Below are 14,715 nucleotides of genomic sequence, written 5' to 3'. Positions count from 1 at the left end.
AAATTCTGTAGTTTTTTATTTTATTTTTATTTTTTATCAAATCTATTTCTGTAGTTTCTTTTTAAATTAGATGGTGCCGTGGCAAATTTGAAAAGAACATTCTCACGCACGCACAGCACACTAACGGTTTATACTTTTTTATTCATCCATAGAATGGTAAGTTGTCACGGAAGTTGATACTTTTGTTCTTGTCTTGCTATTTTGTAATGCATTTGTATTTGCATACATCATGGGATGACTCCAAGCTGGGAAATTTATTCTTCAAGAATGAGCCTAGGAATAAGTATATATTGTTTGTTGATTATACAATTTGGTTTATTGACAATTTGGTAAATATGACTATTTAACATTTATTAAAGATTCGAGAATCGCTTCCGTAGTGCTCTTCTACGGCAAAGTTGCAATCAACATTCCAGAAGATGAAGATAAATACAAATTGGTGGATGTTCTGAATTTAAACTTTTTTATTTATGACTTAATTTCTATGGTGTTATTAAGATGTGACTTTAAAGTTTGAAAGGCCATTGAAGGTAATTGAATGAATGAATAACATCACTGTTAACAAAGGCATCATGTATGAGAAATATATGACTCAACCATATTAATGACGATTTTGTGCCACAATTTTGAATAGAACCGTTTACCAAAATGGTGGGATAAAAGCGGATTTTTCTTTTTCTTGGCTAAATTGAATGAGAAAATTTATGTTTAAAGACTTCTTCCTCTAGATGGTAACGAACTATCCAATTGGAAGTTAGCATATTCAAGTTAGCATATTCTTACACATCTTGCATTTCACTCGATCAACGTTAGTAAAGCCGTCTTTGTGTTTCATAACAATCTTCCGTTTAAAGCGCAAGAACAAGTCGACGAAGATGGTTGTAGACAAAGATGTGTCTAGGTCATTTATTCACATCAACGATTGTTATATACATTTCAACAAAAGTTAGTTATAATTTGTCAAGCTTGTAACTCAGACTCAACCGAGTATAATATATATAGCTGGTGATTAGAGTTAGTCATTCATCTCAGTTGTTTGCGAGAATTTTGTACGCGAGGAATTTTTTTTAGAACAAGAATTGGGTCTTGTTTCTCTAGGAGATAGTTCTTAGAGGCTTGTGAGTTCTTTCATCAGAGAAGACGTTCTGCGAAGAAGCTCGGGTTCGTGATCACATTGTATTCATGTACTCCTTCAAAGACTTAGTGGATCGAAGTAAGGACTCGTTTGAGCCCTGAATAGGATTAAGATCTTTTACCATCCAACCTAGAATAAAATCATCATGTTATTGGTTCCCGCATTTTATGTTCTTGATTACTTGTGTTCTAAGTTACCTCTGTGTTCTGACCGTTGTAAATTCTCAATTTAAATAAATAAATATCGGTTACATTTTTACCGATACAACAATTGACTAATTCAGCCCCCCATACCTCGTAGACTCTGGTATCTAAAAGGTTGAGAGATATCTGAGTTAGCGGTGTTCTAAATTTGATGCGGAGCAAATGATCATATCAAGGATTTGGTAGTACAAGAATGGAAAACACTTTTAACAAGACTTGATCAGGGAAAGAAGGATGTTCTTGAGCTCGTCCCCGTCGCTCCATTCGTGGACTTTGGCCATTACGCGAGCCCGATCGCTAAGAATGTGCCTCCACAGAGGATAATTGTGCCTCGGCATCACATGGTCTCTTATGGAGAGCCCCAAAGTCGGGCAAAAATCGCCGCCCCCGTCTCCAAGGTAAATTACAGTTTTCCTCTCCGTCTCGGGAGTCTGAGATTGGATCTCGTAAAGCACCCGACCCTGAAACCACCACCACCACGTCAAAGAAGAGATTGGAGGCTTTTTTTTTTTCCTTTCTTTTTAAAACCATGTTATGGGCAAGTTTGAATCACATCGAGAGAAGCGCATTACCTTGCACAAATTGGGAGGGCAGAGAGTGCAGCGATGAGGCGAGTTCGAATTGTGATAAGGCGAGATTACAAGCCGACCATGTTCGTCCACAACCGTCGGATTCGTGACTATCTCTGAAAAGCATCCCAGCAAGCCATGATGCTCCATAATCGCCTCGATAAAGAACTTGTTCGCGTCGCTGATTATCCTCACGTCACACCTGAAAATTGCCTTTTTTATATATATATATTTTTTTTTTTGCGTAGTTGCACATTTGTGCTTGGATTTCACGGGTCGTGGCAGATTAAGCTCGTATTTCATCGGCATCCTTAAATTTTGAAACTTTTATACCCGTGGCTATTTTGTTTAACTTCTGTCAATTTTTGGAAGGAATCTCAACTCTCAAGGATGTGATTCATGTGACCTTAACTTTTCGGGTACAATAATTTATTTATGTTGATCTATAAAAATTGTTGACAGAACACTACGGATATCAAATAGAAGACTGGATTTTAGAATAAAATTACATGAACCGATCATTTTACCTTAAAAAAATTAATTCCATAAAAAAAACTGAAGAAAAGTTGGCAATAGATACCCAGTTTCAAAGTTGATGGACTAGTGGTGTAAAAATATATAAATATTAAAAAAAAAAAAATCCATAAGTCATGAATAAACTGTAAAACTAAGAAAGTTCAGGAATTTTACCCAAGAGCATGGGCTGATTTAATGACTTCTACGATACTTGGGTGAATGGGAGCTCTTTTGAGACAATTGGCAATATCTGATATTGTCTTTCCTTGGGCATGAATCTCCATCATCATCCTATTCTGTTACATTCTCAATAACAAATTTATTGGCTTCAATCCAAATGACACCCGCCATTTAAAATGACAAGTTTTATGAATCCCAAAGAATTTTTGCTGAAAATCCTAGCTATATATAGTTCTCTCTCGCTCCATCAAGTTTCAGTACCATTCCCCGAGTACTTAAAAAACTTGAATTTCATTAGAAATCTTATGGTTTATTGTTTTGCAAGAAAGATTTCGTCAAGTACTTTTTTTATTTTGCTTTGGGATTTCATTTGGTATTTGGTTTAAATTATAAGTAATAGCGACCAACCCGCAAGAGAGAAAGGCGTTCCAAGAATCAAGACTATATTAAATTAAAACTCTTAATAACCTTTATTTTTAATAGAAAAAAATGAAGTGATTCTTAATAAAATTGTAAACATTAAAATAGAGAGAAGAAAAACGGTGGACAGTACGTTATTTAGAGGATTAAAAATAATTGATCGCTGCTTGGAGATTTGATTTTGAAAAAAAGCTATAGAAAAATGTAATAATTCATCGTCCCGTTGGTCCAAGTTCCAATCTTTTTCATATCCATTCTCCGACTCACACACAGAAATCATAACAAAAACAGGGGGGGAAAATATGAAAAATAAAGATAATGAACAGTGTTCATTATCGTAGCTTATTGGTGTTCATTGAACACCAATAAGCTACGATATACAGTTTCGTCAAAATCTTTGAGTATTTTATGAATCTAACTTTCATTTTTCTTGATTACGAGAACAACAAAAAGAAAAAGAAAACCCATATTTTCAGAGTTTCTTAATCAACAAACAGATGAAACTCAAATAGACCCACAAAGCAAACGGATCGCGAAAAGTTAAGAATGTAATTACCATGAGTGAATTCCAAGGCATAGTTGAGCGAAGCTTAGAGAATAGCTCGGTCATTCCCATCTCTGTGACCACCCACCTATCGCTGTCACCGTCGATTATCGTCCGGTCAAAGTCAAACACCACAAGCGTCCCTGTCATGGCGGTTGATTCCCGGTTTCACGGCTCGGCAACTCTGCTGGGTTTTTGCCTTTTTCGTCGACTAACAAGCAGAGAGGTCGTTTGGTTCGTTAGTCCTAGCGCTATGGTGCTTCGTTCAAATGATTCGCTGGCGTTGAATTGGGTGATTTACAGCCGTTCGATCTCGGATTCGATTGTTGATCGAAGGGGAAGAAGAAAAACGACGCAACTTTGTTAGCAAAAGTATCAAATATTGGGCCTTAAAAAATAATACTGTAATTGGGCACACCTTAACTGCAGTAGAGCATCAAGCTTCACCGTTGATTTCAATTAAGATTTACGCAGAACACCTAATGACCAATCAAACGGTTTGAAAAAATTGAGACTGAATAAGACTAAATAATAACAAATAAAAACAAAAAAACTTATTGAAAAAATATAATATATATTTTTTATTTTACAAAGTTAACTAGACTTATGTCTGAAAAAAAAAAAAAATTGGATGCCGTAATTATTTAGCCAATTTCAAACTCGATTTCAAAAAACTAACCAACGTATAAACATGCCCACGTATAAACTTGATTTTAAGGGCGCCGTAATTATTATAAGTCTTAGTATTACGTATAAACATACCAATGTCCGCTCAAAATGGATTGAAAAAAGTTAACAATATTTTCATACCAACATAGCATAAATCGGCTAATCTGTATCCAATTCAAAATCAAACAAATAACACACAACTATGTATGTAATAAAGCACTAAAAAACTAAATGAAAAATAAAACCACAAATAAAATAAGAAATCGATAACAATTATGTCATAAAGATTAAAAGAGAGTAAAACTATATATAATACGAAGATCGAAGACAACATAATACGCCACAATATCGGCACTTAATAAAAATCCATCTAAAAGTCAATATTTTTAATTGACTTTTACTCATTAAAATTACATAAATGAGCACGATAAAAATAGATATTATCATTTTATTTTAGATTCATTCTTACCTAATTTGAATACTCATTCCTAATATAAAAATTAATATGATAATATATTTTTCTTACGATGCTTATTTAATTTGATAAATTAACACGATGAAATAAAACATTAATTATGTGATACAAAATAAAGAGTTAATTTAACAATAATAGTCAGATATATACTTAAAAACATAATATATGAAAAGTTAAAAAACAACATTTCACTAAAGGACAAATGATACTTTTCCCCATCTCTAAAAAAAAGTGAGAGTAGTAAAATGGTTGAGTGAAAAGTGAAAACCTTATTATTTTCCTAAAACCGGCAATCACGGCGCGTAAATATCTTTTTTCTTCGGCCACAAATACAATATCACGAATCGAAGTTATAACACCATATTTATTACTTCGAATTTTCTCTAATTTATTATGCTAATGCCGACGTATCAAGACACTTCCAAATTCAGTCTACTTTCGAGGCTAAATCTAAGGGCAAACAAGCCCTACAAATATCCCATTTTGCTTCACCACTATACATTTTTTTCTTCTTCAATGGGGTCTAGTTAAAATTATCATGATCTGTCCTAAGCATCACATCAAGTACTCTGTGTACTTTTAATTAATAGGCCAACAACACATACACACCTAACAAAATGGGATGTCTTCTGTTTCATGGAAAGCTAATTACTTTGCCACGAGGGAACCAAAAATGCTAACCAAAAAATAATAAAATTGAAGAGAAGAGACTAGAAAAAGAAAAGAGGCATTAGTAGAAATGTTTTCACGTGTGAATTCAAGAAATATGGGTACAAATTTCCGGGCTATAGCTACAACATGATCTACTAGCATTCAATTCCATAATCTGCCAAAAAAAAAAAAAAAAAAAAAACCTCTATTATTATGTCTTAAATACTTTTGGCTATTAAATTATTGTGAAAGAAAGAACGTTTGGTGTTAGCATTTAAATAAGACATGGAATCTAGTCGTTGCCATGTATAATGAGTAGACAATAAAAAAATTATGATTCAAGAATGCTCTTCTTTTGTAAGGTCAGATGTATCCAATTGGTTACTATTCTTTTTTCATTAGTTTAATGTATTACTCTTAATGTGGCAGAAAGGAATTGGGGATTCAAGGTACCCATTTTTTTTAAATCACGTCTTGCATACATACAAGTTACAAGTAAAACATTACAAATGAAAATCAAAAGTCACATAGACAATTGTTTCTTCGCATGATAATGACATTTCTGTCGGTTCAATTTTTATTTTTTTTTAGTTTATTGTTTTTTTTTTAATAAGATTATATCAAGCATCAAATAAAGCGCATATATAGTGCTCTGCAACGTTTAATATAATATAAGACATAAATAAATTTATATAAACATATAGGGATCAAAGGTTAAAACTTTGGAATTAATTTAATTTTACTACAGAAAATTAAAATTCATAAGAAAATCAAATATTTTCATCATTTTTGAAATAAATTCTGAAAACTTTAAGAGAGAACTTAAAAGACACACGCATGATCTTACATGTATAAACTTTCTTGAATTTGCAATTCACATTTATTTTTCAACGGAATCTACATCTTAAAGTCAGTCTCTCAAACTATCTCCCTTGAATTTTTCATAATCCACATACAATGAAATTTCTATTTTCTTTCTTCGGATTTTTCTGAGTTCCATAGCCTCGTAGAATGACAACACGGTGAATAAGGAGTTTGAGTAAAAAGAAATGACATCAGTCGTGCGTGTGATACTGAAAGTGAGTGCTGCTTTTGAATTTCAACCTAGCATATACTTTATTTTACATTGAATTATATTCATGATAGGTGATAGTGATGGATATAGTCATAGTGGTGTGGGTGGTTGAGGAGGTGCCTATGGCGGTGGGGGTGGTGGATACGCCGGCTCAACTGCCTATAGTACCGAGGACAATGTGAGTGAATAGTACCACCTTTGGATGAAGATTACAATTGTTTGCATCCGATTTTTTTTTTTTACATAAGATATGGACGTGGCCTATAAAGAAGTATGAATGATGTCATGTCATTTTCGTCTAATAATGACGTTGATCAGCTTTTTATCCATCGATATGATTTATATTTTTCTCCTGAATACTTGTGGTAAAATTTGCGGGAAGAGGTATACCCATGAAATATGAGTCTCGACACGAGCTAAGCGATAACTCAACCCTTGATGTCAACCACTCGAGTACGCTTTCACCATCACGGCCTTTCTTGCAATAGTTTTGACAAACTATGGACAAATTTTAATTACAAATTCAAAACCAAGTTGAGAAAATGCATAACCTTGAATACATGATTATAGTAAAAATAAATTATATATATTGCATATTGCAATGGGATTTATTTATTTGCTGGAATCAAAATTAATAATACTTTACAGGTTTATTTATGCATTGAAGTTAAAATTAATTATACTTTTTGGTTAGAAAGTTGTTACAAGTGACTTATCTTAGTCAACATTTTTAATTTTTAGTTCATTAGTCATTTGACTATGATATATATTGGTTTATTAGAATTCGATTGCAGTGGGGTTATATTTAGTAGCTTTTATTTATTTATTTATAAAATTAATCTATTAAATTGTTATGATAGTTTTTTAAAATAAGAGATTAACTTATTCTAACACAAGTGAAATTAACAATATTATATGAAACATATGTTTTGAAGAATAACTATATTATGAAATTATCTATATTTCATGAAAACTACGACATTAGATGTAATGTAAATATGTGTATTCTGTTAATTCGTATAATGTTCAAGTAAGAATTATATTCTCCAGAATATACTACACCTGGCTACAATATAAACAAATAAAAAATAGTAAATAATACATAGTAAACGAGACATGTCAACATGTTTATATTGTTGAGTTGACATGACACCAAAGCCATAGGAAGTTGATTGATACTAATAGAAAATAGATGTCGCAGCAAATTAAGAAGAAAATATAAAGAATTTAACACGATTGATTTAAATCAAAGATTTCTTTTCTCAACTAATGCCTCGTCGAAGTTTTTCGTACAAATGGGGTGCGTTCGGTAGAACATTGAATACTCAAAATCTTTTCCGATCAAACACATTTAAATGCTTGATTCTGAATGATGAAATATTTATTTCTTTCGGTGCTAATCAATCAACACACACAAAAAAGAAGGGAAAAGGAAAGAGAAAAAAAGAAAGAAAATAAGAAAAGAAAGTGTAAACCATTTTTCATGATTTGCATAAAAATGGTGGCAAGTTAATCGTTAGGTGATATGGAAAAGTAGACATAAAGGGCAAAAAAAAAAAAAAAAACCACGTATACAATAATAAAAGGAGAAACAAATGGCACGTAATAAGATTTATAATATAGTATTGAAATTGGTTTTCTTAACTTTTTCGTTGGCAATACTCAAATGATTAAAGGTGAACAAGCTTATTAAAAAGACTAAAGAATTATGGCTAAATAATTTATAGAGCAATTACGCTAATGGCGTTTAGAAATATGATAACAAAGCTAAGATTAGTGGTGGGATATGATTAATCATTGAGTCAAATCAAAGGCAAGCAACCACACAATTTTGTTACTTGAAAAAAAAAAATCATATTAAAAAAATACACTAATAAAATTGTTATCAGTCCGTCTCCGTCGTCCGCACAAACTACAATAATATTAATTTTAATATTAAAAAAAAGACGTTAATGGGACCCACTAAAAGAGCATCCAATGACAAGTGTACACATTGGCACGCCAACAACAACGAGCACTTTTTTAGTCAAAAACCCCAAAAAAGGATACCAAAAGCCGTGCCACTAATCAATCATGATCCGGGTCCAAATTTCGGATCCCAAAACGAGATAAAATTGAATCCCATATTTTTATGGTGAAAATGAAACCAAAGCAAATCCCTAGCGATAAACGACACCGTATCGCACTTGAAAAAACGACGTAATATATACAAGGCTTATAAACGGCGGTTAAAAAGTTAGTTTACAAATAGTCGCTCTGACTGCGTCGGTGGTTGTAAACCTCTCTGCTTATTATTTTTAGAGAGAGAGAGAGAGAGAGAGAGACTTTTCTAGAGAGAGAAATCGCTTCATATTTAAGCAATACAAGCTCAGGCCAAGCTTTTTCTCGGGGGAGAGAGCCGAGAAAGAGAGACAGAGGGAGGGAGAGAGAGATAGATACGGGCATACGGCCATGGCTGAATCGAACGATTTCGTTTCCATTGACATGGAAACGATCTATCTCGGTGGAAAAGTAGGTTTTGTTTTTGTTTATAAATTTAATTTCATTTTTATTTTCTGTGAGCTAGTTTTTGCTTCTGTGCTTTTAGTTTTTGTTTTCCGAGGCTTTAAAATTTTAGAGTTTGTTGTGTTTTGCTGTTGCCAGAGGTAAAGATTCATGGGAAGATTGACTTTTTCCTACAATAATTATACATGTTTGTATTTTTCCCATTGAGTTGAATTGTTGATTCTTGAAAACTCAATTCAGATTAAATTGGGAATTTGAGAGTTATTAAGAGGACTGAGAATCCAGTTGAATGAAACGGAAGTGCAGAGTCGATCAATTGGGTTTTGGTTGTACAATCATGACTAATTTTTTTGGGGCATTTGTGCGTTTCCCAAAAAAAAAAGATGTTTGAATTGATTCGTCGATGTTTTAATCTGTGTAAGTTAGGAAATTGGAATACATGGTAATGCCAGATCTGTGAACGCGCTGTTTGCAAATTTGTGGGGTTATAATTCCCATTCAAACATTGCAGAGATATGCAAGCTTTCTGGTTATGTTTGAAGCCTTATAGACAGTTATTCCAGTCTTTTTGCAATTTGTTTTCCGGTCATTAAAACTCAATTTCCCTCCTATAATATAGTTCTTAAATCACAATTTATGATTGTTATTCTGTTTCTTTTGCAAACCCTCAAAATGTATTTTTTATTATATGTTGCGTTTTTCTTATGTGGCAGAAAGGAAAAACATTTTTTAATAATTTTCTTTTTAACTCGTTATTTTTTTTTGTTTTTGTTTTTGTTTTTGTTTTTTTTGTTTTTTTTGTTTTTGTTTTAGGTGCTTATTGTGTGTTTTAAAATGGTGATGTTTTTTCTTTCTGTTTTCATTATTGATAAATTTTGGTCTGTCTTTTTTTTCTTCCTCCTTTGTGGAAATTCTGTAATGCTTTGCTTCGTGTGTATGATTCTCGTTATGGCTAACAAATCGGAATCTCTGCTGGACCTATTAGGAAGTTAAGTGTTTGAGGATAGACCAAATCAAAATATTCTTTCCTTCATTAGTTATATTCTTGTTTTTTACATTTTTAGACTCCTCTAACTGTTACTTACTCTTTACCATCTGTTTCTTTTTTATTGGCCATTTTTATCAGTTAAAAGTCAATGTCTTTTTTAACGGTGATTTCCATGCCTCTCTTTTTTTAAAGTGTCACAATCTCTCTCTCTCTCTCTCTCTCAAAATAAAGAGCGAAAATAAGGCAATAATTGAAATTTGGAATTACGTATTTGTTTCATCCATCTTTCCCAAAAAGTGATATGAAAAATATAATGGTTAGTTATTTTTAGTCTGCCTAAAAGGAAGGTTAATGCACATGGGAAGTTCCATTGCATCTTTAAGACCTTACTTGCAGGCTTGGAATACGGTCCAATACCTTTGTATTATCAAGGCTATAATAACCCTTATAATATTACACATAACTGTCGAACCATGTGGATACTTTGACTACAGAAGTGAATTAGAGAACTATAGATGGTTTCAAATTCCATGGTAGGATTGAGTTCCAAAAGTATAGTACACTCATTTGCGATTCATTTGACGTGTATCTGTGCTTTCTTGTTAAGCTATCTCCTTTTTCTATTTGTTACTCACGAACATCTATATTCCTCAGGAACATGTAATAAAAACTGGCCGTGGCAATGTGTCCGTAATCGTCTATGGGGATCAAGAAAAGCCGGCACTTATCACTTACCCAGATTTAGCTCTAAATCGTAAGTGACCTTGTGTATTCGTTTCCTCGAATCTTATTTTATAACATTTTTCTCTATCACGGTGCTCCTTTAAGTACCGTGTGCTCTTTTTACGAAACTTATCCTTGTCTATTGTGTAATATGATGAGCAGATATGTCATGCTTCCAAGGATTATTCTTCTGTCCCGAAGCGGCTTCTCTGCTGCTTCACAACTTCTGTATATACCACATCAGCCCTCCCGGTCACGAGGTCAGCTAGCTTTTTTTCCTGGTTTGAACGTGCATATATATATATATATATATATATATATATATGTTTCTGTATATTTTGCATGATTTGCTTCTTAACTCAACACTGTTATTAACTTGGATCGTTTTTTTTGGCACATCTGTAAGAGTCTTTGCAGTTAGGAGCTGCTCCAATTTGCCCCGATGATCCTATGCCTTCCGTTGATGATTTAGCGGACCAGATTGTCGAAGTTCTCAACTTCTTTGGGTAAATCATTTGACATTGAGTTTGATGAATTGGTCAATTGATGTGCAATAGAAATGTGCCAGATAATTAAAATGTCTTAATATGTTCATACTATTTTTTAAACGGTTTCATGCTTATGTCCTCCAGGCTTGGTGCGGTTATGTGTATGGGAGTGACCGCGGGTGCCTATGTTCTCACCCTCTTTGCCGTAAGTTTATTCTGGGACTCTCTGATCATACGTTGTTCTGATTTTGGCATATGTTTTACTGATCAAGATGTTTTTTTTTTCGGTGTTGCAGACAAAATATAGAGAACGTGTCGTAGGTTTGATACTAGTGTCTCCTTTATGTAGGGCACCTTCTTGGACCGAATGGATTTACAATAAGGTTTTATTTTATTTCTTTTCTACGGTTAACTTCTATTTATTCCTGAAGCAGTTTTTAAAAATCTAACTATTTCATTTTATTCTGCTCAGGTGATGTCGAATTTGCTATATTTCTATGGCATGTGTGGTGTATTGAAAGATTGCTTGCTTCAACGGTATTTCAGTAAGGTATCACTCCTGAATTACCAATCTTTGTTTTGTTTATTTCCTCGTTTTTTTTATAAGTCATCTCGAAAATAAAATGCTGTTTGTCGTGAATAGGAGGTTCGAGGCAGTGCAGAAGTGCCAGAGTCGGATATAGTTCAAGCATGTAGAAAAGTTGGTTCTTAATCTTGAATTTATATATTTTCTTTCACTCCAATCCTTAAAGAGTCTTTTCAGTTCGTAATAGACCTTATATGTGTCTCTTCTCTAATCTCAATGTCATTTTTCTTTCTTCAGTTGCTGGAAGAGAGGCAGAGCATTAATGTTTTTCGGTTTCTTCAAACAATTAACCGGTAATAAGATAGCATCAGTTTTTCACTCTTTGCAGATTTCTATTTTGAATAACTTTTCCACGTCTTGGTAAGTTTTTATTTTTATGTTTAACTTCATTGCATAATCGCAGGAGACATGACATTACCGATGGTTTAAAGAGGTTAAGATGCCGGACACTTATTTTTGTTGGGGATGGCTCTCCTTTCCACTCCGAGGCTCTTCACATGACTGCAAAATTAGACAAAAGATTCAGTGCCCTAGTGGAGGTATGTTTGGTTGAAAAAAAAAATACCCCAATTGTGCTAGTAAATTGAATGTCAATTATTTATTTAAATTATCCCGAGAGAGTGAGCGAGTCTTTGGCTTTTGGAATCTCCGAATTCCGTGTACCTATGGGAAGGGCTGCCTGATAGAAGCGTTTGTTAGAACGTCGTGGAAGATTAGAAGCCACCCTTTTTTTGCATTTGGGATCACTGCTTCAACAGATTCCAGACTCACAAAGACGTCCTGGAAAGAACCTCAAGAGCCGCAAGGCTGTAAAGACAATTTTGGGGGTCTTGTTGTGGAATTTGACACTCGTAATTCCTGTATTTTGAACGATTCCCCTTATTTGTTTAGTTAGGGACCATGCTAGTGCCACTTAGGTTTGTAATTTCGTTCTGGTTTTCCTACCAGTCTGAGATTTCCTCTCCATTTTTGTTTTTTATTTTTTTTATTTTATACAGGTTTGCTTCTTATGTAAGAAATAAATAAAAAAAATTAACAGAGATTGTGATGTCTTGTACAGGTCCAGGCTTGTGGCTCAATGGTGACAGAGGAGCAACCACATGCGATGCTGATACCAATGGAGTATTTCTTCATGGGCTATGGTCTTTACAGACCGTCCCACTTCAGCGACAGCCCGAGAAGCCCGCTCAGCCCGTCGTGTATCTCCCCCGAGCTTCTCTCTCCCGAAAGCATGGGGCTGAAGCTCAAACCCATAAAGACCCGCGTTTCGCTCAGCGATTAACGGCGCGGTATACAGGTAGAAAAATGCAAATACTTGTAATTCCAAAGAAAGAAAGAAGAAAAAATTATGTCATTTTTTATTCCATTGTTCTTCGATTTTTTTGTTTATTTGAAAAAGGGTTAGAAGCTGCTGTTGGAGGAGGGGTTGTTTGTAGATAAAAAAAAAAAAAAAAAAAAAAAAAAGTATGAGGATATTTAAGGTTTATAAATATGTTAAACTTTTAGGGAGAAAAAGCTTACATTCATTATTTGTAGTCAGTCATGAAAAGGAATCGGCCGGGTTGTCTGTAATTTATAAATAAAAAAAAAAAAAAAAAATGGACTGAGAAATTTGTTTATGATGATGACGAGCAATCAATAAGAGAAAAAAAACTTTACCCCATTATTTAAAGATCCCTTTCTCCACATTCAATCAAGTTTCTGTTCATGTATATTATTATATACGTAGTACATACAGAATTGTCTATTATATGTAAATGCATTTTATGAGCTGTCATGTGGATTACTTTCGGTGGCACATATCTAAGGAAAAGCGTCATAGTTTGTTTGCCATCGAGGATTTATAAGTGGTCAACTTCTTTTTATTCTATATGTTTAGTTGGCACTTAGTAATTATAATTAAGACTGAATACTAAGTTATTGCTCTGGTGTCTTGTAATCTAATCCGGTGGACCTATGAGGCTTTGACAGCAAAATCGATTTTGATTTATCTGCAATTATTGTTCTATTTTGTTATTGGTGAACGTCATGTACGTTTTTTGAGACGCTTTAATACGAGTTAGTTATGACTGATATCTGTTCCCATCATGTTGACCAAGAATTTTATGGGCTTTTGTCTCGGATTTACTTCTAAATTTAAAGAATTTAACACCTCTTTAAGAAAGAAAAACTGGATTAGACATGAAAACATACATGGATTATAGTCCCTACAACTACAGGGAAAAGTATGTTAGCGGCAATATTACAAATAATATTGATATAGACGGATAAAAGACAAATCGCATGCAAGAAAAGTACACGTAAAATAAAGTACAAAACCCGGTTACACCTTTGAACTAAGAACCGGAGAAAACACAAAATAAAAGATCGGAAACGTCGAGGCCCGTTTGACGGTTTCCTTGAAGCTTTTTATCGCTCTCCCACAGGTGCTGGAAATCGTGAGCGAAAGCCTCCCAGGATACAACGACGTCAGAGGCAAGGTGAGCACCAACCACTTGACTCTCTCGGCGAACTAGAACCTGCGAGAATACTATCACCAAGACAAAGGAAATTTTCTGGGAGCAAGAGAGAATCGGGAACAGTGGGGAAAATCTGGAATCAAGTGCGACTGAATGAGAGCTTAGGACCTCTTATATAGGCCAAGGCAGCGAATTTGAATCACCCATCAAAACGTCCAGGTTTAATGCTCCTAATGAGGCCATTAACGCTCGGTTACAAGCCAACGTTAATCCACCAACGTTCGCTCCTAATGAGGCCATTAACGCACGACGTTAATCTTCCAACAGCATTGATGCACGGTGTTTAATTCCCAACCATAACGCGCATCTTGAGGAATTAAATCAATAAGAAGTGAAATTTGTAGTAAAAAGAAAGCCCGAGACCGAGACAATTCCCGAAACCCGAAACCCGAAACCCGAAACCCGAAACCCGAAACCCGAGCCCGAGCCCGAGCCCGGCCCGGCCCGGCCCGGCTCGGCTCGGCGGCGG

The 14,715-nt window shown here is 34.2% G+C and overlaps 2 protein-coding genes across 3 annotated transcripts; one reads left to right on the top strand and one right to left on the bottom strand.

Annotated features, from left to right (window-relative positions):
• Positions 1-1,342: 1,342 nt before the first annotated feature.
• On the bottom strand, positions 1,343-3,995 carry LOC149399936 (Pyridoxal phosphate phosphatase-related protein). Its single transcript, XM_089610773.1, has 4 exons — positions 3,580-3,995; positions 2,598-2,719; positions 1,911-2,109; positions 1,343-1,799 (listed from the first exon to the last, which is right to left on the bottom strand). The coding sequence occupies exons 1-4, from the start codon at positions 3,715-3,717 to the stop codon at positions 1,545-1,547; spliced, it is 714 nt and encodes a 237-aa protein (XP_089466899.1). The 5' UTR covers positions 3,718-3,995; the 3' UTR covers positions 1,343-1,544.
• A 4,691-nt stretch (positions 3,996-8,686) lies between these two features.
• Positions 8,687-13,568, top strand: LOC149399935 (protein NDL1-like). 2 transcript variants are annotated; one of them, XM_089611870.1, is made up of 11 exons: positions 8,687-8,948; positions 10,585-10,684; positions 10,816-10,913; positions 11,071-11,159; positions 11,286-11,346; positions 11,438-11,524; positions 11,614-11,691; positions 11,785-11,841; positions 11,965-12,020; positions 12,131-12,266; positions 12,788-13,568. In XM_089611870.1, the coding sequence occupies exons 1-11, from the start codon at positions 8,889-8,891 to the stop codon at positions 13,007-13,009; spliced, it is 1,044 nt and encodes a 347-aa protein (XP_089467996.1). In that variant the 5' UTR covers positions 8,687-8,888; the 3' UTR covers positions 13,010-13,568. The 2 variants fall into 2 exon arrangements, with proteins under 2 accessions (XP_089467996.1, XP_089467997.1); XM_089611871.1 differs by having other exon boundaries at positions 8,702-8,948; positions 11,060-11,159.
• Positions 13,569-14,715: the final 1,147 nt, after the last annotated feature.

Source organism: Urtica dioica, chromosome 4 (assembly GCF_054948205.1).
Source record: "Urtica dioica subsp. dioica isolate 48M chromosome 4, U.dioica_male_clone48M_v1_H2, whole genome shotgun sequence".
NCBI lineage: Eukaryota > Viridiplantae > Streptophyta > Magnoliopsida > Rosales > Urticaceae > Urtica > Urtica dioica.
The sequence above is the reverse complement of the archived record's forward strand: the minus strand, read 5'-3'. Positions and strand labels throughout refer to the sequence as shown.

Bases quoted from the DNA above. Each gene is read 5' to 3' on its own strand.
- LOC149399936 (XM_089610773.1), bottom strand. From the start codon at position 3,717: ATGACAGGGACGCTTGTGGTGTTTGACTTTGACCGGACGATAATCGAC. The intron at 2,110-2,597 runs GTAAAATTCCTG...GGCAATTTTCAG, and splicing joins AAATCAGCCCATGCTCTTGG to GTGTGACGTGAGGATAATCA. The intron at 1,800-1,910 runs GTAATGCGCTTC...TGGTGGTTTCAG, and splicing joins GCCCTCCCAATTTGTGCAAG to GGTCGGGTGCTTTACGAGAT.
- LOC149399935 (XM_089611870.1), top strand. From the start codon at position 8,889: ATGGCTGAATCGAACGATTTCGTTTCCATTGACATGGAAACGATCTAT. The intron at 11,160-11,285 runs GTAAATCATTTG...TATGTCCTCCAG, and splicing joins GAAGTTCTCAACTTCTTTGG to GCTTGGTGCGGTTATGTGTA. The intron at 11,842-11,964 runs GTTGGTTCTTAA...TTCTTTCTTCAG, and splicing joins TAGTTCAAGCATGTAGAAAA to TTGCTGGAAGAGAGGCAGAG.